The 22,586-nt window shown below is 39.5% G+C and overlaps 2 protein-coding genes across 17 annotated transcripts in view; one reads left to right on the top strand and one right to left on the bottom strand.

Moving 5' to 3' along the window:
• Positions 1 to 3,982: 3,982 nt before the first annotated feature.
• Pbdc1 (polysaccharide biosynthesis domain containing 1) lies at positions 3,983 to 8,079 on the bottom strand. Its single transcript, XM_031366374.1, has 6 exons — positions 7,938 to 8,079; positions 7,771 to 7,836; positions 6,491 to 6,550; positions 5,824 to 5,964; positions 4,772 to 4,883; positions 3,983 to 4,568 (listed from the first exon to the last, which is right to left on the bottom strand). The coding sequence occupies exons 1-6, from the start codon at positions 7,965 to 7,967 to the stop codon at positions 4,381 to 4,383; spliced, it is 597 nt and encodes a 198-aa protein (XP_031222234.1). The 5' UTR covers positions 7,968 to 8,079; the 3' UTR covers positions 3,983 to 4,380.
• LOC116087715 (zinc finger and BTB domain-containing protein 7A-like) overlaps positions 7,782 to 22,586 on the top strand; it is a 30,108-nt gene continuing 15,303 nt past the window's right edge. Inside the window, exons 1-3 of one of the 16 annotated variants that reach the window (XM_031366342.1) lie at positions 7,782 to 8,190; positions 8,389 to 8,517; positions 17,790 to 17,848. The gene's annotated coding sequence lies outside the window, so the exon portion shown is untranslated. Of the gene's footprint in view, positions 8,518 to 15,264; positions 15,565 to 15,624; positions 16,407 to 16,705; positions 16,771 to 17,789; positions 17,849 to 22,586 lie in introns of those variants that run through there. The other 15 variants (XM_031366340.1, XM_031366339.1, XR_004117627.1 and 12 more) reach the window with 15 other exon arrangements.

Genomic DNA, 22,586 nt, shown 5'->3' with positions numbered 1-22,586 from the left:
CCCCTACAGGCTGCTGGCTGGGACTCCTTTGTGTATACCCGGACAGCAGTACAGCAGGATTGCATGTTATTTCTATTTCCACATTTTAATGGTCCGACACATTACTTTCCATACTGACTAGACTAATTTCTATTCTCACTACAAAGAAGAAATAAAAATAAGATAAAACATCCCTTTTAGGATTATCCTGACTCTGAATGAGACAGTAAGTACAGAGATTCTGTGTACAGTAGTGACTCAATAAATGTGTGCCTCTTTTCTAGTTACTGATAATTAGAAAAATTGTTTCTATTGTATAAAAATATCAAAATCAGGCTCAGCATGGGGGTGAATGTCTTTAATCCTGGCACTCACAAGGGAAAAGCAGATGGATCTCTAAGTTCAAGACTATCCAGGTCTACAGAATAAGTACCAGGACAGCCAGGGCTACACAGAGAAACACTTGTAATCCTAGCACCTGGAAACCTGAGGCAGGAGGATCACCACCAATTCAAAGCATTTTAGAGATGGATTACAAGGTGACTGGTTGACAGTCAAACCCAGAAGATTCATTTCTAGACTTTTCCTTTAGTCCCTAGCAACAACACTTTTGCTGAATAAAATACCCACAATCTAAACATTACTTTTATAATAGAAGAGCATTATATTCCCCTATCTATGGTATATCTAGTTTATGTTGCTTCATATACTTGATCTATAAAGCAAAATAGAAAATCTAACCTCAAGGAATCTCACTGAAAGTTTATAGGAGTTACCACAGCAAGATCGCGGAATAGGACTTTTCAATGTTCCTACCTTCCCAGAAACATCACATTCAGCTACTATTCACACATAAAAATATTTCTTGCAAGTGCTCAGGAATCCAGGTGGCAACTTGCAACACCTGGCTGAAGTATGGAACTTAAAAAAAAAAAAAAAGGATGTATTAGGACTGGAGAGATGGCTCAGTGGTTAAGAGCACTGGCAGCTCTTCCGGAGGTTCTGAGTTCAATTTCCAGCAACCACATGGTGGCTCAAAGCCATCTGTAATGGGATGCTCTCTCTGGTGTGTCAGTGACAGTGTATTCATATACATTAAATAAACAATAAAATAAAAAATACCTAATCTCTTAAAAATATATTATAAAAGGAAGCACAGCTTTACCTCACCTGTGCCACTCAAGCAGCATAGAAGTGACAATGAGACTCAAGGCCAGGCAGGCTCTAGAGAGATTGTTCTTTAGAGCTCAAGAAGTAAGACTCCAGAGAACCAAATAACCCTATTTAAAATGGGGTACAGCCGCGCAGTGGTGGCGCATGCCTTTAATCCCAGTACTTGGGAGGCAGAGGCAGGGGGATTTCTGAGTTGGAGGCCAGCCTGGTCTACAGAGTGAGCTCCAGGACAGCCAAGGCTATACAGAGAAACCCTGTCTTGAAAAAACAAAAAAAACAAAACAAAAAAACAACAAGAAAAAACCCCTGCACAATCACTGACTACCACTAGTTCTCCTGCAGGTATAAATAATTATCTTTTTCTCACCTCTAAAAGGTACTGAGATAAATAACTAGGATATTGACCTATTTTGAATAAGTCATAAATTTCTGTATTAAGTCTGGCTCAAAGAATTCAGAGTTCAAATCTCAAACTTCCTGGGTTCTAAGTTCAATGCTACCACCTTTTAAGACTCCCTTTATCTCCAGTTTCCAATAAAATGCTCCTCCATCTCCTTCTGAGCTCTTTCTAGCAGCACCCTAAAAGTCCTGGCCTGGGCCTAGTGGTACATGCACTCAGAAGGCACAGGCAGGAGGATCTATGTGAGTCTGAGGTCAGCCTGGTCTACATAGAAAGTTCCAGGACTGTATAGATATCCTATTTTAAAGGAAAGGGAAACATATGCATGCATGCAAAGTCTAGACAAAAAGTCTGTATTCCTATTGACAGTCTGTTCCAAACAGTTTAACATTCTTTGCTATCATGTTCTTCAAATTTCTTCAGCTTCTACTCACTGTCAGATTCCAAACCTATCTTCTAGATACTGGTGAAGTCTTGTACCTCCCTTCTACCACCCAAACTTGCAGCTCTGAAATACTCTGTAACCAATAACCATGTTTTGGGGCTTGAGACAACATCCATTTTTTGTCTAGGAGTTAGGAGTACAGGGATAGCTTAACTAGATCCTCTGCTCTGGGGTTCCATTCTGGCAATCCCACTTTCTGGCTCACTAGTAGGCAGAATTAAACTCACTGTTCCCCTCTAAGCTGGCTCCTGCCTCTTAAGAGTCCACCTGTGTGCTCTGGAGTTATTCCTTTTCCTTTTTTATTATTTGCTTCAAGACACTCCAATTGTCATGTTTCTTATCCTCTGTAAATCTAAACAGTCATTAAGCTAGTTGTCTAGTCAGTGAACAGCCTGGAAAGAGCTATTGTTTCCTTTTACTGAAAAGAGATTTTTTTTTTCACAGAATATATCCTGATTATGGTTTCTCTTCACTCTACTCCTCCTCCCCTCCCCTCCAATGTGGATCCACTCCCTTTCTGTCTCTCATTAGAAAACAAACAGGCTTCTAAGGAATAATCATAAAAATAAATTAGGATAAAATAAAGACACAATGGGATTGAACAAAACAAAGAGAAGAAAAAGAGCTCAAGAAAAAGCAGAAGAAATAGAGACCTACTTATTCTCACACTAAGAAATCCCATAAAATCCTAACCTGGCAATCATAATCTATCCACAGAGGACCTGATGCAGACCCGTGCAGGCTGCCTCAGGCTCTGTGATGGAACTGCAATTATATGTGCTCAATACTTTTTCTTCCTCAACTTCTATGATAGTATATATGGACATACAACTAGAGAAAATTACACAGTATAGGTTTTTCTTAACTCTTTCAAAACTCTTTATAAAAGAAGGAAAGGAAAACTTTAATAAATGTTTGAAATACTCTTAAGAGTTTGCTAATAATAAAAGCATTGAAAGTGATACTTTCCTAGTATCCAATGCATTTATCCTCAAATAGAATTGTTTGTTTTGGAGACAGGGTTTTTCTGTGTAGCCCTGGCTGTTCTGGAACTCACTATGTACACCAGGATGGCCTCAAACTCAGACATTCGCCTGCCTCTGCCTCTCAGGTCCCCACCTGGCAATAAATCCTTTCTTACACAAGAATGTTAGGGTTCGACTTGAGAGAATCCTGTCTGTACCACAAGTTGTTGTGGTTTCCTTTAATTTTCAATGATCAAACTCAGTTTTTCCGTGGAAGCACATGAACCGTCTTCATATACCTGAGGAGATAACTGAAGTCTTCACTCTGAACAGCTTCACTTGAAAATACCTCCCTCCAATATCAAATCAACAAATGTTTATGTCAAATATAAATATATGCTCTTGCCCATAACATTATATACGTGAAGCCCCTTTATCAGTCTTACATTAGATTATAAGTACTATATTAGTGTTTATTGTTACTGGCAAAGTTTCAGGTTAACAACCTAGCTATGAGAGGATGAACAAGGCAGGATTCTGAGTATGAAGCTAGTCTGACCTACAAAGAGAGTACTGGCCAGAATGGTCTGTAAGGTGAGAATCCATCTCAGAAAAACCAACCAACGAACCAACCACTAAACAAATGACAAAAATTCTCTACGAGAAGTAGTTAAAGGCTCTTGCTCTTCTCTAATGAAATGGGCTGCACTCTCTAACCTGACAGTTGAGGCTGCTGTTCCTTCAAGTGTGCATATCGTTTCAATACAGTACAGGAAATCAGAGAGCTATAGTCACAACAAAGGAAAAAGCCATTTCTTTTTAAACAATTCATTTTTGAGACAGTCTCACTCTGCAGGTCAGATTAGCCTCAAAGTCATGGAACTCTCTTACCTCAGCCTCCCAAGTGTTGAAATTACAGGTGTGAGTAACTAGGTCTGGCTAAGAGTCAATTCTTATATAAGGACTTTTAATCCCAATACCACGTACAAGCTAACAGGTTAAGAGAACTTCACTACTGAGAACAGTGAGAAGAAGGAATAGTTTTATATAAGATACAGTGATGAGATTATATACCTGACTTTTTGAAGTGTCAAATAAATCTAAATACTTTCTAAGGTCAGTCATAAGTAAAATAAACCAAAAGGAATTTATTTACAAAATGTCTTACTTCAACAACAGTTACAGCCAAGAAACAGGGTATCCAGCAGTAATGAACTAAGAGACTCCACTAATCATGTTTAAGCTATTCTGGCCAGAGTAGCTTCTCTTGCTAGCTAGAAAGATGTCCATCTGAGTCCTCCACTTGCACAAGGGTCTCACTGAACCAAAGGGGCTGCGTGAGCAGCACTGACACGTATGAGTTCTGCTGAGTCACGGATTTCTTGGCTTTCTTTTTCTCCTCCTCCCTCGTTAGTTTTCTACTTTTCTCCTTCTCTGTTGACTCCTTCCTCTTTTTCTCCTCCACTATCAGCTCCTTTCTCAGCTTCCTCTTCTTTATTGCCAGCGCCTTTCTCTCCTTCTTTGTCCTGAATACTGACGGAAACTGCTTTGTTATAGCCTTCCCGGTTCCGAGCAATTTCAATGGCAAAAAATTGAATCCTGGGTGCTGAAAGGTAAATAGAATTGATTGTCCTAGTCTTAGATAATTATGTGCACTGGCTAAAAACAAACTCAAACATGAGAGCCCTTCAAACATATGTTATGTTAGAGATATAAAAAATAAGATGACCTCTGAGCTAACTATCCTTGTTAGTGAACCCAGACTCCTTATTCAGAACCTCTTACAGAAACAATGCCCAAGAAACTCACCAAAGATGGTGTTCTCTTCAGTGTAGCCCTGGGAACAATCCAGTCGCAGTAAAGTACCATAGTTATAATCTTCTACGATCCCTTCAAATTTTAAACAGAATGGCCTCCACTTCTATAAATGCAAAAAGGGACACCTTAGCTAATAAATCCAAGAGTCTAATGTACTTGAGCCAGGAAAGAGGTTTGAGCTTCTCCAGAGAGGAGAAAAGCCAGGGTCAAAGAGACAAATCATGAGCTGACTGGCAGCTTTACAGTGAAACTTTTACCGCATTCCTGTGCTATATGTTATGTTTTAAGCTGCTGCTCCCTCTACACACAGTATTTTGATCAGGAAAACAAAATAACAAAATAACAAAGAAATCAACCACCTCGATCTATTTACTACAGAATTAAAATGTGACTTCTAAAATGGATCTATGTTTTGCTTTGATCAATTTATCAGCCACCTTAAGTCAAAGAGGGTACTCATCCTCAAGTACCAATGAGACAAAGAAGGCAGGGATATACCTTAATGGTACACGTCCACCGAGTACAGGCAAATTCTCAAAGATCAGTGACAGCCTGCTAGGACTTCAAACTTTAAATTCATTGTTAGCCACGACCCCACTTGAAGGAAAATCCTTTTTCTATTGTAATCTCAGTGCTCTGTGTCAGCATGAGATGATCACATATGCTAGAAACACTGCTGCTATGCTATCCAGGACCTATAGTCAATGCAACAAAAACCCAGGGTGTCAAAATGCCACCCTATTAACTACTTGGTCATTCAACCCTTCCAGCTAAATTTCCTGCTAAAATAAACTCACCCCTCCTCTCCTTATAAAGGAGTATTTAAGGGGGTAGTTGAAGTGCCCAAGATGAGAGGGGAAAAAAAGTCTTCAATAAACATCAAAAGCACATGAAACAGAAATTAATTAATCCCATAGCTGACTTAATTATTATAAAATCCAGGTTCCTTATTGTAAGTCCCTTGAATAAATGTGAAGCTTATATACAAACATATAATCAAAATTATTGGCCAGATGTTAGATAATGCTTAAGAGGATACTTACCTCTTTAGCTGATTCTGATTTGAGTTCTTCTGGGTCCAATACATCTACCCTGAGTGTCTCAAACATTTCACGGAACTCAGAGTAGATTTGGTCATCTACTTTGGTGAGTTTCAGAAACTGTGGGTCAACTGATGAAATCAGCTGCCAGACAACAAAACAAAGATGCTAGTCACTAATTTAGACTTCTACCCCTCCGGTGCCACACCATCAGAAAACCTATGGTTCTCAGGGCAGAAGATTACTTTAGACAGTATTAACAGACCAGGTCTTGCATGAAATCATTAGGTCTTAAGAGCCACAATAACAATCCCGCTTTCTTTTTATTTTTCCTTTTTCTTTTCCTTTTACCACTCTGACAACTGAATGAACTCTTCAGTCCTAGTATTGCCTGGCTCTTGTTCTGTGATTGTTCATTCATTCAACAGACATTTAAGTGTCTGTTACTCTTGGGCCAGATATCTTCCCTCCAGGTAGCAAACAAGAGGGGCTAGACAAGCAGAACTTCTCATCATCAAATTCACTTTTACCCTTGTTCCCTGGAGGTAAGATTTTTCGGTTGTTAAAACAACAAGCAAAACCTCACAATTTATATTGCTGAGAACTGTGATCAGCATAGCATCATACACTAAAATTCCATGTTGACTTCTACTTAATGATCACAACTCACTTTATAATAAACTTCAGCATGCTGCATTGCTCGAATGGCCCAAGCCATTTCAATATCAGGCTGTAAAAGAGGAAGAACATCAAGTTAGAAATCTCTCAGTCCTGCAATGGATAATAAAGACATCTTGCTAAATCTCAAGAAGTCTACAGAAAATGTTGCTGTTAAGGATAAAAACTGAACTAGTGGATTCTGCAATATAAATCTTTTGTTCCTACAATGACCAAAAGAAGCTGTCAATACAGAATAACTAAAACAATGAACAACTGGACATCTTTTTTTTCAGCAGCAAGTGATAACTATTACACTAAATAAAATAAAAATATAATTTATTATTACATATGTTACATTATATAAAAAGTTGAACATAACTTACATTAATATACCCACTTACACACCTCAGAGTTGTTGGGCAAGCAAAATACATGCGAAACATTTTTTTTATTTTCCGGAGTGTAGCAATGTTATATTCATCATTTGTCTTTATCAGACAGCTGACTTTCCATTCTGTAAAACTCCAGAACAAATGATGTAGCTAGATTATATATAAATATGTCTGAACAAGTATCCACTGGCTGTTCCACTGGACTATCCTTTTTCAACCTGCCTGTTGTCCCCTTCATGAAGCCAGAAAAATCCACCTACATATGTACCTCCCCACCTTAGACCAAGAAATTTTCCCGCCTTTGAATCTGTATTTTCTGTCCACTTATACTTTGAGGATCCAGTTCAAGTTACACTTCCCAGATGAAATCTACTGCCTCCATCCTTAAAAAAAATCTCCCCTGCTAATCCCTTTCCATTCTATTGCTTGAGCTACTCATCTAGTGCACATTACATTCTGATTGCTATCCCTGACATCTTTTTTTTTTCTTCTCTCTCGACATGCAGTTTGTACCAAGGTCCAAATGAAGCACATCACGAACCAGTGCCACTTTACTGCACGGTGGAATCATTCATTTTAAAAGCTCTACTATGTTTTGGCTCCTCTTTCCCCAGACATTATGATTTGATTTGATGAGGACTGTAATCTGGATGTGCCGGGTGTTCAGAGGCTTCCCGGGTGGTTCTAAATCACAGAAAGTTAGGGACTCAATTTCACAGGTTCTAAAGTACTACATTTGTCAACTACGATTACACTGACGTGAGGAAGGTACTATTTTTGGCTGATGTAGGGAAGTCTGAAGATATCAAACAGTTAAGGAGCTTATAATTTAAAGCCAGGGCTTTCTGACATCCTGGGATAGCTGCGTGGGCGGGAAGTGTCTGTGAGTCATACTCACGTCGTTGCCATATGACTCAGGAGGGTGAGAAAGAGCATGGGCGATGGACAACGCTTCCCCAGAAACCTGAGAAGAAAACAGCGGCGCCGAATGAGCGAACCTTTAACTCCTTAGGTCCCTCACCACCCAGTCTCCACTTGGGTATTTAACCAACCCCAGTACCTTACCGGCTCGTCACTTTCGCTGGCAGCATCCATGTTGCCGGTAGGTAAGTGCGGCTTTCCCTTCCCGGAAGTGACCTGTTGCGCGCGGCTTTAACAGTTAATTGAAAGCAAGAGGGCGGAAACAGAGACCAGCTTCTCCGTCTGCGCCTGCGTGAGCCCTCCCTTTGCAGAGGAAGCGGTGGCTCCGCCTTATCCGGGCCACGCAGGCGCCAGCGCACGCGTGTTGTTACTTAGCAACGCTATTCGTCTAGCCGAGGTGATAGAATATTAAATAAATCAATGGGAAAAATCAGTTGTATGAAAAAAATTAAACATTTTTTAAAATGATGTTGGTTTTAAACCCAGTGTGCCGTGTTCCCAGTTCACACTAGCGCTCTCTCTCTCTTTCTCTCTCTCTCTCTCTCTCTCTCTCACACACACACACACACACACACACACACACACACACACGCAGACACACACACACGCATGCCGGCCTTAATCACTTACAAGCAAGGTACTAGAAGCGGGACGATGGAATTCGAAGATGAAGAAGAATTTTCTGCCTGTTTTGGAAGAACTAGCAGAGTGAGGTAACAACGAGGTGAGCATCATTATACACTGTGGGAGCATACCTGAGCTGAGTCATGATGGGCGCTTAACCAAGCAGTTTCAGAAAGACTCGGAGGCAGAGGGAACATAGATGGGCAAAGGTATTAGTGAAAAAGCATTATAATATCTTGCAAAGAATAATCTAGCTGGAACAGATTCCAGTCAGGAGCTTTGTACGGTGAATTTTAAAGAGATGAGAATTAAAAAAAAAAAAAAAAAACTCAAGGGGTTTTTGGTTTTGGTTTAGTGTTTGAGACTTCTCCACTCTCATTGCCACAGTGGCTGCTCGAGTTTGGAATCTCTCGAAAAGTGAATGAGAGTTCCCATTCCCACATCCTTACCAGAATTTCTCATCAGTTTTCTTGATCTTAACCTTTCTAATTGAGGAAACATGAACCTCAGAGTTATTTTAATTGGCATTTTCCTAATTGCTAAAGATGGTAAAGATGCTAAAGCTTTAATGATAATCCTTAGCAAATTTTCATCTCTATTTATTTATTTATTTTTTTTTTTATTTTTTTGAGAATTCTCTATTCAGATCTGGAAAGCCCCCTCCCTCCAGGCATTTTTGTTTGTTTGTTTTCTCGAGACAGGATTTCTCTATAGCCCTGCGTGAGCCCTCCCTTCCTCACGCAGGAACTCACATTGTAGACCAGGCTGATTTCAAAATCAGAAATCTGCCTGCCTCCCTCTGCCTCCCAAGTGCTGGGGTTAAAGGCATGCGCCACCACTGCCCAGCTCTTTTTCTTTTTTTGTCCCTCCAGCCATTTTAAACTGGATCCTTGGCTTTTGTGATTCTTTTTTTCCTTCCTATATTCTGGATTAGTTTATCAAATGAATATCTGCCAAATATTCTCTGCCATTCTGTGGGCTTCCTCTCTATTAGCTTATTGTTCCATTTTCTGTACACAAGTATTTTAGTTTTATGAGGTCTTCTTTGTTAATTGTTTGCCTTAATTCTTAATTGAATGGGGTCCTGTTCAGAAAGCCTCTTGCTACACCTATATGCTGTAGGGTATCACCCATGTATTCTTATAGCAGTTCCATCATTACAAATTTTACATTGAGCTATTTGATCCATTTCAAGTTGATTCTAGTTCAAGGTAATGCATTCAGAATGCTGTAAAAGTACATGCACTCGTGTTTGGACTTCTATTTTGTTTTGTTGATTTACTAGTCTGTTTTTGTGCCATTACTGTACTGTCTATTATTATTATTATTGTTATTATTATTATTGTAGTGCTGAAATCTTACCAAATTATATAACTATACTATATTATATTATACTATATTATATAAAGCTATACTATTCCTTCACATATATCCAAAGAATGCAATGTCCTGTTGACAGACTGCTCTGTTCATAATAGCTGGGAATTGGAAACAACCTGAATGGTCTGCATCCGATGGAAGGATAAGGAAAATGTGGTACATATACACAATGGAATTCTATAGCATGGGAGAAAAAATGAAATCATGAAAGTTGCAGGTATATGAAATTAGAAAATATTATACTTAGTGAGGTAGTCCAGACCCATAAAGACAAATGCTGCTTTCTCTGATTTATGGATGCTAGATCTGAATCTTAAGAGGTGAGTGTATATCCTGAAGTTAACCCAGAAACCATGAAGGTTAGAGGAGAGAATGGGGAAGGGGTAAAATGGGCTATAAAGCAGGAGAGTAGAACAAATTGGGCATTTAGGAAAATGAAGAGGCTTTATGTAGCAGGAGGGAGGGCAATCCAGAGGAAAGGGGAGGGAAGGGGATAAGGAGCACTAAAAGTAATTGAAAAAGCCACAGCCATTACATGAACATTATTTTATGTTTGCTTAAAATACATATGTAATATAATTAATGTATGTAAATGAAAATGTAATGAAGTTACAACCTGTGTAGTGGCAATGCTCCCTCCAATGCAGACTGCTTAACAAAAATCTGTGGTGTCAGGTATGGGACACTTCCCTTCAAGTTGTTGCTCAGGGGAGTTCAAGAGACTACTCAAACAATAAAATGAAGACCAGCTTGAAGGTGGTAGGTGATAATGAAAGAAAACACTGACAGTTTTGGAATGAATAATGCCCTCTAGAAAAATTTGGAATATAAAGAATTAGGATCCTAGTGTGAATCACAGGCTTTCGAGCAAAACATGGAGGAAGGTGCTATTACTGAGTTAGAAGACACTGGAGGAAAGCTGAATTTCATTTGAGGAGCTGAGTTGGAATACCTTACTGGACTCATAGAATGGATAAGGCAGAGAGAGACCTGAGCAGAGATAGAAATTTGATGGCAGGCACTATTTAATTGTGCTTGTCATAGGAAAATGCTAAGACTGTAAAGGCTCAAAAGGAGACAAGGCAAGAACATAATCAACTATGAAGAGGCAGGAAAACAAAGACTAAATACAAAAAAGATGTCACTGAGAGACATCAGCAAAGTATAAAGAGAGTCTCACAAAAGCCAAAGGATCAGAAAATTTCTAGAAGTAAGTGGTGAACAAAGTCCAATACCCTGAGTATAGTAAGGCCAGAAATGCTGAAACCAGATGGGTGTGGGGTAAAGAGGGCATAGGAGACAGAGATGTCAGTATATATAGAAAGTTCTGAAAAGTTGCATATAGGAGGAGCTATTAGGTCTAGGAACTCTGAATTGTGGTAAAGGACAAAAAACTTAAAATTGTTTTGTGTACCCATTTATAAGTAAGCAATTCAACAGTGTTACATATTCATATATTCATGCTTTTCTACTGTAGATCTCTAGCAATTTTTTGTGTTGCAAAACTAAAAACTCCATGTTTACTAAGCAATAAACTCATTTCCCTTTCTTCCAAGCTCCTGAAATCACCAGCTGTTTCTCTGAATTTGGCTATGTTAGATACTCCATATAGGTGGGCTCATGCATTTTTTTCTGTTTTGTGACTGGCTTATTTTGTTTGACCTGATGACTTACAGGATTTCTTTCTATTTTAAAGCCGAATGATATTCTATGGTATGTAGATAGCATGTGTTATTTGTCCAGGGAGAAGCACTTGGATTGCTTTTAGCTTTTGACAAATTGTGATTAATGCTGTTATGAGTATGAGTATGTAAAATATCAGTTTCAAATTCTGCCTTCAGTTCCATTTCTGGATAGTACCTTTGATCATGTAGTTAATGGATTCTTTTCTAAGATTTTTGTTAGCCGGGCAGTGGTGGCACACACCTTTAATCCCAGCACTTGGGAGGCAGAGGCAGGTGTGGATTTCTGAGTTCGAGGCCAGCCTGGTCTATAGACTGAGTTCCAGGACAGCCAGGGCTACACAGAGAAACCCTGTCTTGAAAACAAACAAACAAACAAAAAACAACAAAAAAGATTTTTGTTTATTTGCAGAGCCTCTGGAAATTTTAAAGTTATTCTTTGAGGTTTGGGAAGACTTCTATTTTTAGAACTTGGCCCTATGCAGAAGATTTTTGGTTGGGGGAAGGGGACCTAGGTGAACCTACACAGAAACAGGCAGCAGAAGTAGGAAATTGAGGTGTTGCCTCCAGGTGCCACTTATTCTCTGGTACAAAATACCAGGGGACAGCTGAGAGAAAGACATGTTCTGAAGTCTGGCCTTAGGAAAACTGCTTTATAACTGTTGAGCAGCCATTCACAAGAATGGAAGAACCAATTTAAGAAGCAGATGGAAGGTTTGCAAGGAACAGCTAACACAAGAGAATATGATTTTTTTGTCTATGTGCTACCCAGAGATCAGAATCTAGGGTAGGTTGTTCATGTGGATGTTGGATGTTAGCGAATGCTCAGTGCACAAGAATAACATAGAGGGGCAGACTGAAGCTGATCACCAAATTGCTACATTACAAGTAAACATGAGTAAATTCAAGAGACTCAACTAGCCTTTTATTTCAGAAAGCAACCAAGGTAATTTTCTTTGTTTAATGTTTTAGGCAGACATGTTGCTTTAAATATTTTAATTAAAATATATAATATGTGGATAGCATGTTTTAGTTATTTTTAGTATTTTAAAATAAAGTAACTGTTTACTACTCAACTATTTGCAGACAGATATTTGTGTTGACTAGTAATTAGATACTAACAGTGTTGGACAAGTCTACTTCTTCTAACCTAAAACTGCAAGAGATAAAGCGAAAGCTAGAGTTTCACTTTTGTTTGTCTGCTTCTTTTTGTTTTGTTTTCCTCACCAGTAGGTCAGGAAACTAGACCAAGTAGATTTATTATAATAATTATTTTTACTTATGCCTATTGGTCAGCTATTCAAACACTGGAGAGAAGAAAGGTGTAGAAGTAAATGGCACTTCACAAAGACTCAGTGGACTTCAAGGAAGACATTATGATGACCCAATAGCAGCAAACAGTTGTTAAAATCTAATGTTAACCACTGGTGTTTATTTTTCTGTCTCTGTTCTTCATTCATGAGGTGTTTTGATTGTGCAACCCATCAAAAATGAAAAAGAAAATGTTTTCCCATGGAAAGAAATTTTTTAGTGGAATGAAGGTTGAAGCTGAAGAGATCGAAGCACTCAAATTATGTTTAATAGTCTTTGTTTTTGCAAGAGTACCTCTGATACTTTGCCATTATTTTCAGAAGCCCAAGTTCCTTTGCTTTTTTTGTATATCATCATGCCTATTATCATTTCTTATTTGGGGAAGATTTTGTGGGTTGCCATAGTTTGCTCTGGACTTTTAGTAATCTGAGCAAGTTTCTTCGACTCTTCAGTTGGCACCAAATATCTGGAGTGGCAAAGCAATGGGAAGACATGCTAGTAGGTGGTTTTCAGAATTGATCTCAAGTTTGCTACTTTCAAATGTGTGATATTCTTGGAAAATTCCTAAGACGTGAGAAATGATTCTCACTTCATAATGAGAGTACATATTATAAGTGAGGCAGTTTATTTTTTGACCTTGCAAAGTAAGGTATCAGCCTAGAATGGTAGACACACTGAGTGTAGAGAGCTGTTTATATATTTGAACACATGACTATTCCTCTCTTTTTTGAAAGTTTTCTATTGTAAACTTTTTGTTTGGATTAGTTGGGGGAGCTAGGCAGAGTTTGGGTGGGAGAAATAGCTAAACTAGTAGGAATTGGCAGGACTAATGTTTTCTGTCCCTTTGTACCTACAGATAAGATAGTTCAAGGCACCTTTAAAAAGTTATCCATCAGATTCTTTTTCTGACAAGAAGAATGGTATTAAACAATGTGCTAATATCCTGACTCAAATTTCAGCTAAATTTCCAACATTTCTATAAATCTGTGAATATGTTTCCTCAAACAATAGGAAACTCAGTGTAGAAAGAATCCGAGCATCCCACCTACAAGAGATACTGTGAGGTCTTTCTCACAGATGGATGCAGGAAATAGATGGTGAAGCAGGTCTCTGACAGCCTGAGTGTTCTAGTGAAGAGATGTGACAGGTATTTAGCTAGAGATAAAAACATGGCACCTTGTAAATAGGAAAGCAAATATTACCATGGTATTTTCTCAAGGCATTGATACCGTGATGGAATGCTCTGTCATGCCTTTCCTGACCACAGCTTTGTTTGGTGGTTTCTTCTCCCTGATTGTGGGAACACGTTTTAAGGTTAATCATTTTTACTTAGTCTAATAGCTGACAACTCCATAAAAACTATGCCCTAAAGAATGTCTACATGGCAGGTGTGCTGCTTGATTCATGCTGAACAATCACTGACCTTATTTCATTTTCCCTGATTTATACTGGTTAGGGTTTCAAGCCTTTCTGTATAAAATGAATTTCCCATTACTTTTTGAAAACTTATAAGGATTTTTATTAATGTGTATGTATGTGTTTTCATGTACATGTATTTGCCTGTGGAAGCCAGAATAAGGCATTAGATAAAATGGAGCTGAAGTGATAGGCAGTCATCAGCTGCCAGATATAGGGATAATCTCTTGTGCACTGTGTAAAAAGCATTCACCTGTCAATAAAGAGCTGAATGGCCAATAGCAAAACAGGAGTGTTGCCAGCCAGTGTAGGAGGAAGAAGGCAGGACTGAAGGGGAGGTGCCTAAGGAGCCACATGGCAGGTTGTAGGCTAAACCGGTATTGTTGGGGTAGAATAGCTGAGAATCTGCCCAGCTATAGTACCAAAGCTTGTAATAAATGTAAGTCTCCTGAACAAATGTCTTTATTCAGATCTGGGGCGGGCATAGAAAGTCCATACAGGTATAACCTAGTGTAGGTGCTGGAAACTCCAAATTACTCTTAACCACTGAGCCATGCCTCCAGTCCCAGTTTTTGAATTGTGATCATGTACTATAATGTAACTACCAAAAATGTTCCACGCTAGATAATAATGAGGCTTATGTGATTATTGCTTTCAGAGTTCTGTTTATAGGCACTCATGTTAAGATTGTTCATTCTGTTATGTATGTTATAGGTAAATATGTATATACACACATACTCACTTGTAATATGAGAACAAAAGTATCCAACTTGTTATTCTTCAAATATTCACGCAGTGTAGAACACCAGCTAACATAGGAGGCCTGTTCAATTTATGGCAGTTAGGTACAACAGTATTAATATTTTGGTCACAGAGCTTAATCAGTAAGGCTTGGAGGCATGGGCTTTAGAAGTTTTGATGGAGTTGTAAACAAGATTAAGCGATTTATATATATATTTTTAAAAGTTATGGCATGGGGAGTGAATTCCTTGACATCTCTTCCACCTTTTTTTTTTTTTTTTTTAAGATTTATTGATTTTCAGGCCCGCTCGCTCCAGTCGCTCTGGTCGGCCCCCCTAGCTCTGGTCCAACTCTGGCCCAAAGATTTTTTATTTATTATTATGTCTAAGTACACGGTAGCTGTTTTCAGATACACCAGAAGAGGGCATCTGATCCCATTACAGATGGCTGTGAGCCACCACGTGGTTGCTGGCTTTTGAACTCAGATATCTGGAAGAGCAGTCTGTGCTCTAACCCGCTGAGTCATCTCTCCAGCCCCGTGTCTTCCATCTTGTGATCAAACAGTTCCTCTGGAGTAGCACGCAACTAGGCTCAATCTTGAAAACAGGTCAAAACCGGTTCGTTCCTTTATCTTATAATTCCCAAATCTAAAATGTGAAAAGTTAATTTCTAATAGTTATAAAGTACGCAGTCTCATATTTTTAATAGCCGCACAAACGAAACGTCTATGCTTTTATTTACTACTATAAGGCGCCGTATAAGAAAATGTGCTCTATGGGAGATAGTGCTGTCTTTAAAAAAACCAAAATGCATAGCCGAAAAATTATAAAGTAAGCCAGTATGAAATTAAAGAAATAGTAATCAAAGAAAGACATTAAAAATATGTTTTCTAGTCATTAGATTGGCTTAGAATCAGGAAAACCCGGGGCTATGAAAATGCCAGAAAAGGTCCTAGTTTCTACAAGGAAGTAGTTTTTTGATGGGGGTGGTGGTTTTTTTCTGAACACAAAGGGCGGGGGAAGAGCGGGTCTGAATGCACTAGTGAAATCATGTTGCTACCAAGCGGCTATCTTTATAAGATATAAACAAAGGCCAGGAGTGTGTTTTCTTTATGCTCGAGTTTGGCTGGCTGTTCTGGAAGGGACCAGTGAAGATACAAAGAGACAAAAAAATAAAAGGAAGGCTAAAGCCAACAGACCAGAGTGCCCCACCGTTTAGCTCCGGAGGGTGCCCCGGAAGTGGACTCGCAATTGATTGACATGTAATTTCTTCAAATTAGAGCCTGGAAACCATGGCAGCAGTAGGAAGATCCGGCTGTTTTAAAGTTGCGGTTCCGGTGTTAAGAATGCCAAGGATGATGGGAAGCCTGAATTTATCCGTTTGTAGGGAACTCCACCCACAGTTCCCTCCGGCCTGAGCATTTTGTTCCGGCACCGGTGCGAGGTGGCTGCTTTTCCTGGTAGAAATGAAAGCCAGGGAGGGGGAGGGGCTTGGGCGGGAGGAGCGGGGGAAACCTTAGTCTTCCTACCTTAGCACAAAAAGGAACATTCCTTATCCTATTTGCACGTACGCATTGGGCTGTACTGAATTACCCAGTCAGCTGTGTTTTCTCGACCATAAAGATGTTTGGCGGGAAGTTTGTCTAAGGCAGGGCTGGGGTTGACTGGAGGGCAGGGATGGGGGCAGACAGCTAGCTCTGGAATTCTAAGGGCGTAAAACCACACACCTGTGTAGACATCCAACTATCCTTTCATTCAGGAAAACATCTGACGCCATGAGGTGCCAGACCCTGGATACCTGAGACACATCATCTTGCTTCTCAGGTACTATTCATTGTAGTATCTGGAGCCAGACTATAAATAAATGATTGACTTAATTTCAGATAAACATGAGTAATGGAAAATAAAACCGGCCAAGAAATACAGCGGGAGTACCTTTATTTGCACTTAAGTGGTCAGATCCTACTTCCTCTGGAAATGATGATTGAGCACATTAGGAATGGTGTGATGTGGCATTAATGACTTTGAATAGACTTTAGGTACAGATGTTTACTGCTTCATTCCTAGTAGTTACTTCTAGACTTTGAAAACTAACATTAGAATAGAAAGTTTACTAGAAGGATCCAATGGATGCAGAAGTGCCAGCTCTAGATCTTGGATAACAATGTGTGCATGTTAGGGCTTTGAGCATTCCAGTTAAAGGCTTCCTCTGACTTAATCCCAGAGTCCTGAGGGTGGGGACTCCTGATTCCCTTCATTTTTCTCTCCTGCTTTCCCATCTTGTCTTCATTCTCTACGGGTCCTGAGATCTCATCCTTTCAGATTGGACATCTGTGGACTTTTCTTTTCTGTGAGGAAAATGTGGTACAGGCAGAGTTCCAGTGCTATCAGTGGAATGCTAGTGGGGTTCTAATTCTGGTTGAGTTTGGTATGGGGCCTTCCTGCAGTGTAAGTGTGAAGGTGTTTTAAAGAATCTTGTGATGATTCAGCATTGTGAAATGGTGACAATAGTATGGCAAATTGAGTCAAATGAACCCAGGCATATTGTTTGTGGGCAAAATTAGAACCCTTCCGGTTATCCCAGGTATGGTTCATGCTTGTTGATTCCTTCCTGTTCTGTATCCCCCTTCCTCTTCTCTCCCCATCACTTCCCTCGTCTCTCCTCTCCACCTCTTCCCCACCCCCAGTCTCAGTTCCCCCTCCTCTGTGCCCTCTCTCCCTCCCTTTTATAGGGTTTCCTGTAGTTTAGGCTGACTTCAGCCTTGAATTTTCGGTCCTTTTCCCATGACCTGAGATTATATAGGTGTATGCTAGCATCACCTTTGGCCTGTTTCTCTCTCTAGGTTTGGAATGCATAATTATGAGAAATAAAAACAAAAAAGATCTCCAGAAAGAAGCCAAGGTAAGAGTCAAGGTTTGACAGTCCAAGCTAATGCCTGTGGACACTGGACCAAGTGATCTGAGAAAATTGGATTCCTGGCAAAACAAGTGTAACTAGACTCAGGCAAGATAAGGATCCAAGTAGGCAGGGAGGTATGAGCTGGTGCTGCAGGGAGAGTTGAGAATGGTAAATGGCTTGGCACATTACTGTAATGTAAGGGACAGTGTGGGAATTTTTCTGCATTTCCTTCTTAACGATACCTCACTACTTGACATCAGTTGGAATCTTAAGGGTGCCCCACCCAGCTGTTTGGGTCCCAGACAATGGCAACTTTTTGTCGCATTGTGTTGGATGGCAGCTTGTAGTTGACTAGGATGCAGTTCTTTCAGTAGTCAGCACCTCCTCTTTTCCAGATACAGGCTGTAGAATAATTTGTCTTCGTTGTCCTAAATACTACAATTTAGGACTATATTTTGTATATAATGTAGGTATATTGTTTTGAGGACAGACATTTCTTATAGCTGGGAAAAATTGCTTAGAGGAAGATGTCATGCCATGGTGTGTTTTGAGCCATAATCATTACTGAGTGCTTGCATGTGTTTGCAATTTACCAAATGCTCGCTAACCCATGCTAAGGGCTTCTTTCATATTCTCTCATTCATATGGCCTAAACAGACTGATAGGTGAACTCCTTAAATATAAGAAACTAAAGCTGAGGTGGTAGCAGCAATTTAACAACAAAGAAATACAGCCATGGTCTCAGTCCAGCTTCATCTCTAACCCAGTGTTTCTAGAAGAAGAGTTCCAGACCAACAACACCATAATCATGAGGGAACTTGTTAGAAATGCCAAGCCTAGACTCATTATATCAAAACTGGGTTTCTGGCCCAGCCACTGTTTTATTCTCTTTTCAGTTGATTCTGATAATTAAATTTGCAAACCACTAACCAGTACCCCAGCTTTTCAATAACCAGTAAATTGGAACTTTCCAGAGGCTTTGATGCACTTACATATCACATGCAGAGTCTGAGTCATAGGCTGATCCATGGACCATACTGTAGGCCTTGTGCTGTATTGGACCCTGGCTTTCTTAGGTGAGCATGGTTATTGATGATGGGAAGGATTAGCCTCTAAAGTCCTGACTTCTAAAAGCACACAGGCCATAGGATTCTTAGTTACTCACACTGTCTCTCTGTGTGTGTCTCTGTGTGTGTGCATGTGTGCGTTATTATATATATATATATATATATATATATAATATTATATATTATATAATATAGAGAGAAATTTAGGATGCAGGAGGAGGGAAGTAGAAGGAACCATCAAACATGAACGAGGCTGGGGATAACTGGAAGGATTCTAATTTGGGCCACTGGGTACAAATCGTTGCTAGGCTTTATTCAGGAAATGCTGGGCCCTGATGAAAAAAAGAGGCAATGAGCAGTCTGAGAATTGGTTCCCTAAGTGAGATGAATGTGCTTATCTGCCAGCAATCACCTCAAATAAACTAAGTTTTTGGAAGTGTTGGGATTATCATGCTGTAAATGAAGATCTTGTTACCAAACTGGTAATAAATAAGGCTGGTATGCCTCTCCCAATGTGTGTATAGGGGGTGGTATCCAAGTAGTTTCTGTTTGGAGTGCTATTTGTTCTCGGCTATCAAAGTGAACTAATATTAAAGGGTATACTTCCCTGTTTTCTAATAAGTGATTTGGTGTGTATTTGTTATATATATAACAAATGAGGACAAGGTGAAAACAGATTGTGCTTGATTTGTGGCAGAATGGGGCACAGAGAACAACTAGATTAAATGGAAAGAATGCCCAGGCATCCCAATGCCCCCATTGATGTTCCAGAACTTCATCAAGACAGTGATGAGCTACATATGTACACTTGGAGGGGGTAGGTGACTTACAGGATATCCTTGTTGTGGGCTAGGCACTATAGGAGCAGAAGATGCTCCTTGAAGCCCCAGCTCTCCTGGCCAAAGTGCTTCAATGAGTACCTTCATAGGTTCTGGTGCTTGAAGACTTATATAGAGCATGAAGGGCAACTAGTGTCTAAAAAATATAGTTCTTGTAGGTACCACCATGCTAGAGCCTACCAACTGTCAGGTATTGTAATTGTCCTTATTGAGATCTAACGACTACATGGATCTCTTACCTTGTGACATATTGATAGGAATGGTCGCTAAGAAGCAGGACAATCTATGGAGGTCAATAGAGAAGGACCATATGTAAAGGAACTTTAATCCAGCAACATGGCTGCTCTCGTAAGGGACTATACACCTTTAAATCATCTGGCTGGATTCCAGATATACTAGAAAGAGCTAGAGTGAGCTTGTTCATCAGTAAGCTTCCAAGACAGCAATAACATTAGGTGAATAAAAGTTACTTTAACAATCATGCAGCAAACATGTCATCCCTCGGATGTCAGGAGCTATAAAAAGAGGACCCAGAATTGTGGAATGGCCAAACTTTCTCCGAATGAACTCTAGTAAAAGAAAAGCCGAGCCTATCTGCCCAGTGATAGAATGAAAGAAGATACTGCCTTTAGCACAGAGTAGGGGCAAAGAGGAGAATCAGTGTGATCCAAATATTGGTGGAGAAAACTACTCTTCTGTTCCAAGGTGCCTGGTTTTTGTGTATGTCAGTGGAGGAAACACTATTAACAGTCTTTGTGCAGCCACAAGTTTGAATTCCTTAGGACTTGTGAATCAAATGGCCCTATCTCCCTCCTGAAGTTTTCATTTGTTTGATACTCTGTGTATGGAGTTTGGGGACAGGAAGTCTTTTGCTGTCATGAAACTTACAAGAAAAGTATTGTGAATGTGAACCTTCATTTGGAAGAATCTATACATATTTATACATACCTGTGTATAGGTACATAGATGTGTGTACATCAAAGAAATTGTGTTTTTTCCTTAAATACATTTTAGAAAACATTTTGGTTTAATCATGTAAACTCCAAGTATTGGATTTACTTGGGCTGGTGATAGAGATTTCTTCCCTTTTCTTAAAGTAGCATGGCTTTTGGTTCCTTAATAGCATCAGAATCAAGAATGAAACATTTTATAGGACCTTTAGTTATCCATATGGCAGTGTGGACTAAGTAGGCCAATAGGATTCTCGAATCTTGCCAGTTAGTGAGTCCCTACTTGAAGATTATGAATGGTAAGTCTTACTGGTTTCACTTTTCTTACTCTGAGTGACATTTCTGGATGCTTTCTTACTTTCATAAGCCCCAAGTCTTAGTGGGTTATGTCCAGTAGGCTTGTTTGTGTTTCTTCAGCATGACAAAAAGGGAAAGCATAAAGGATAACTTACTGCTTCATGCAGATTGATACCTACCACTTTCTTCAGTAAAACCTAACCTGTATTCAGGGGGTAGAAAGACAACAAAACCACAGCTTTTGAATGCGTCTTAAAGAATGTCCATAGCCTGAGAACATCTTCCTAGGTTTTCATTCATATCTTCAAGCCATTCACTCTCTTTCATGCTTTTGTCCATACCGATATTACTATATCACAAATGATGTTTTTCTTCAAATGACTTACATTATGTCCATCCTGATCGTAATTTGGATCTTGAGTCACTTCTGAAGACCCATGTATTGATTGCTTAGTGTCCTGCTATGGTGCTACTGGGAGGCTGTGAGGGTGGAACTATTAGGACTATTAGGTGAGAAGGAGGAAGTTAAGCCATGTTGGTTACTTACACCTTTGAAAGTGATAGTGACCTCTTCTTGACTACCATAAGTGAAGCAGGCCTCATGCCCATGTATGCCTGCCATAATGTAGTATGTCACCACAAATTCAAGTCAACAGGGCCAGTGCCTGTTGAAACCTCTGAAACCAAGCCAGAATAAACTCTTCCTCCTTTTTGGTTATTTATTTTAGGTAGCTTTTACAGAAAGCTGACTAATGAACCTCTCCCAACTCTTTGCTGCTTCATTGATAAAATTGCAGAAGACTCCACCCAGGCTTCAAATTGAACTTGTACAACTTTCATATAAATCTTCATATTCAGTATTCACCATAGCTGGTAATAGCAACGACTATTCTTATAATCATTCATGTTGCAGACTGAGAATGACTTTGCTTTTTTCTTCACCCCTCATTTGTCATTTGTCAAGAAATCTTGTGAGTTCTGTCAAAGTAGTTGTGGCGTTAGATGAGTGTGACTTCACTGCCAAGCCACCATCAGCGTCTGGGTTATGAGAATTGTTTCCTAATTCTTTTGTTGCTTTGCCCTTCTCTTATCCACACTGATGACCCAGAAGATGGAGTACTTAGTACTTTTATTAAAATGTAGTCCGGCTGTGGCTACAGCTCAGGTACAATGTTGCCAGCATGCATAGGTGTCTGGGTTCAATCTCTAGAACTTTGAGAGAAAACAAACATAGAGTCAAAGGTAATGGATGCCTTGACTTAAAAACAATATTGTAGTCAGGACTCCTTACACTTGTCTGTAAGTCTGCCTATGATTTGGGTACCAGTTTCTTTTCTTAGATACTCTCTTGGTGCTTTCCTCCTCCTCCTCGCCCTGTCTGTGGTGACCATCTTCCTGCTCCTAAAGTAGAAGCTGTCTTGCACTCTACTCTTTTTCCTTCAGGGCATTCTTTCTCAGGTTATATCACATGCTTATTTTCCTGATTTCTCAAGTCTTTCATTAAATGTCATTTTACAATGTGGCCTATCTCTGACAAATGTTAATTCAAATGGGAACCCACATCCAAACATACAGTTCCCTTTTATCT

Source organism: Mastomys coucha, chromosome X (assembly GCF_008632895.1).
Source record: "Mastomys coucha isolate ucsf_1 chromosome X, UCSF_Mcou_1, whole genome shotgun sequence".
Taxonomy (NCBI): Eukaryota; Metazoa; Chordata; class Mammalia; order Rodentia; family Muridae; genus Mastomys; species Mastomys coucha.
This window is presented reverse-complemented; position numbering and strand designations above follow the sequence as displayed.

Bases quoted from the DNA above. Each gene is read 5' to 3' on its own strand.
- Pbdc1 (XM_031366374.1), bottom strand. From the start codon at position 7,967: ATGGATGCTGCCAGCGAAAGTGACGAGCCG. The intron at 4,884-5,823 runs GTAAGTATCCTC...TTGCATTTATAG, and splicing joins AATCAGAATCAGCTAAAGAG to AAGTGGAGGCCATTCTGTTT. The intron at 4,569-4,771 runs GTGAGTTTCTTG...TTTACCTTTCAG, and splicing joins TGAAGAGAACACCATCTTTG to CACCCAGGATTCAATTTTTT.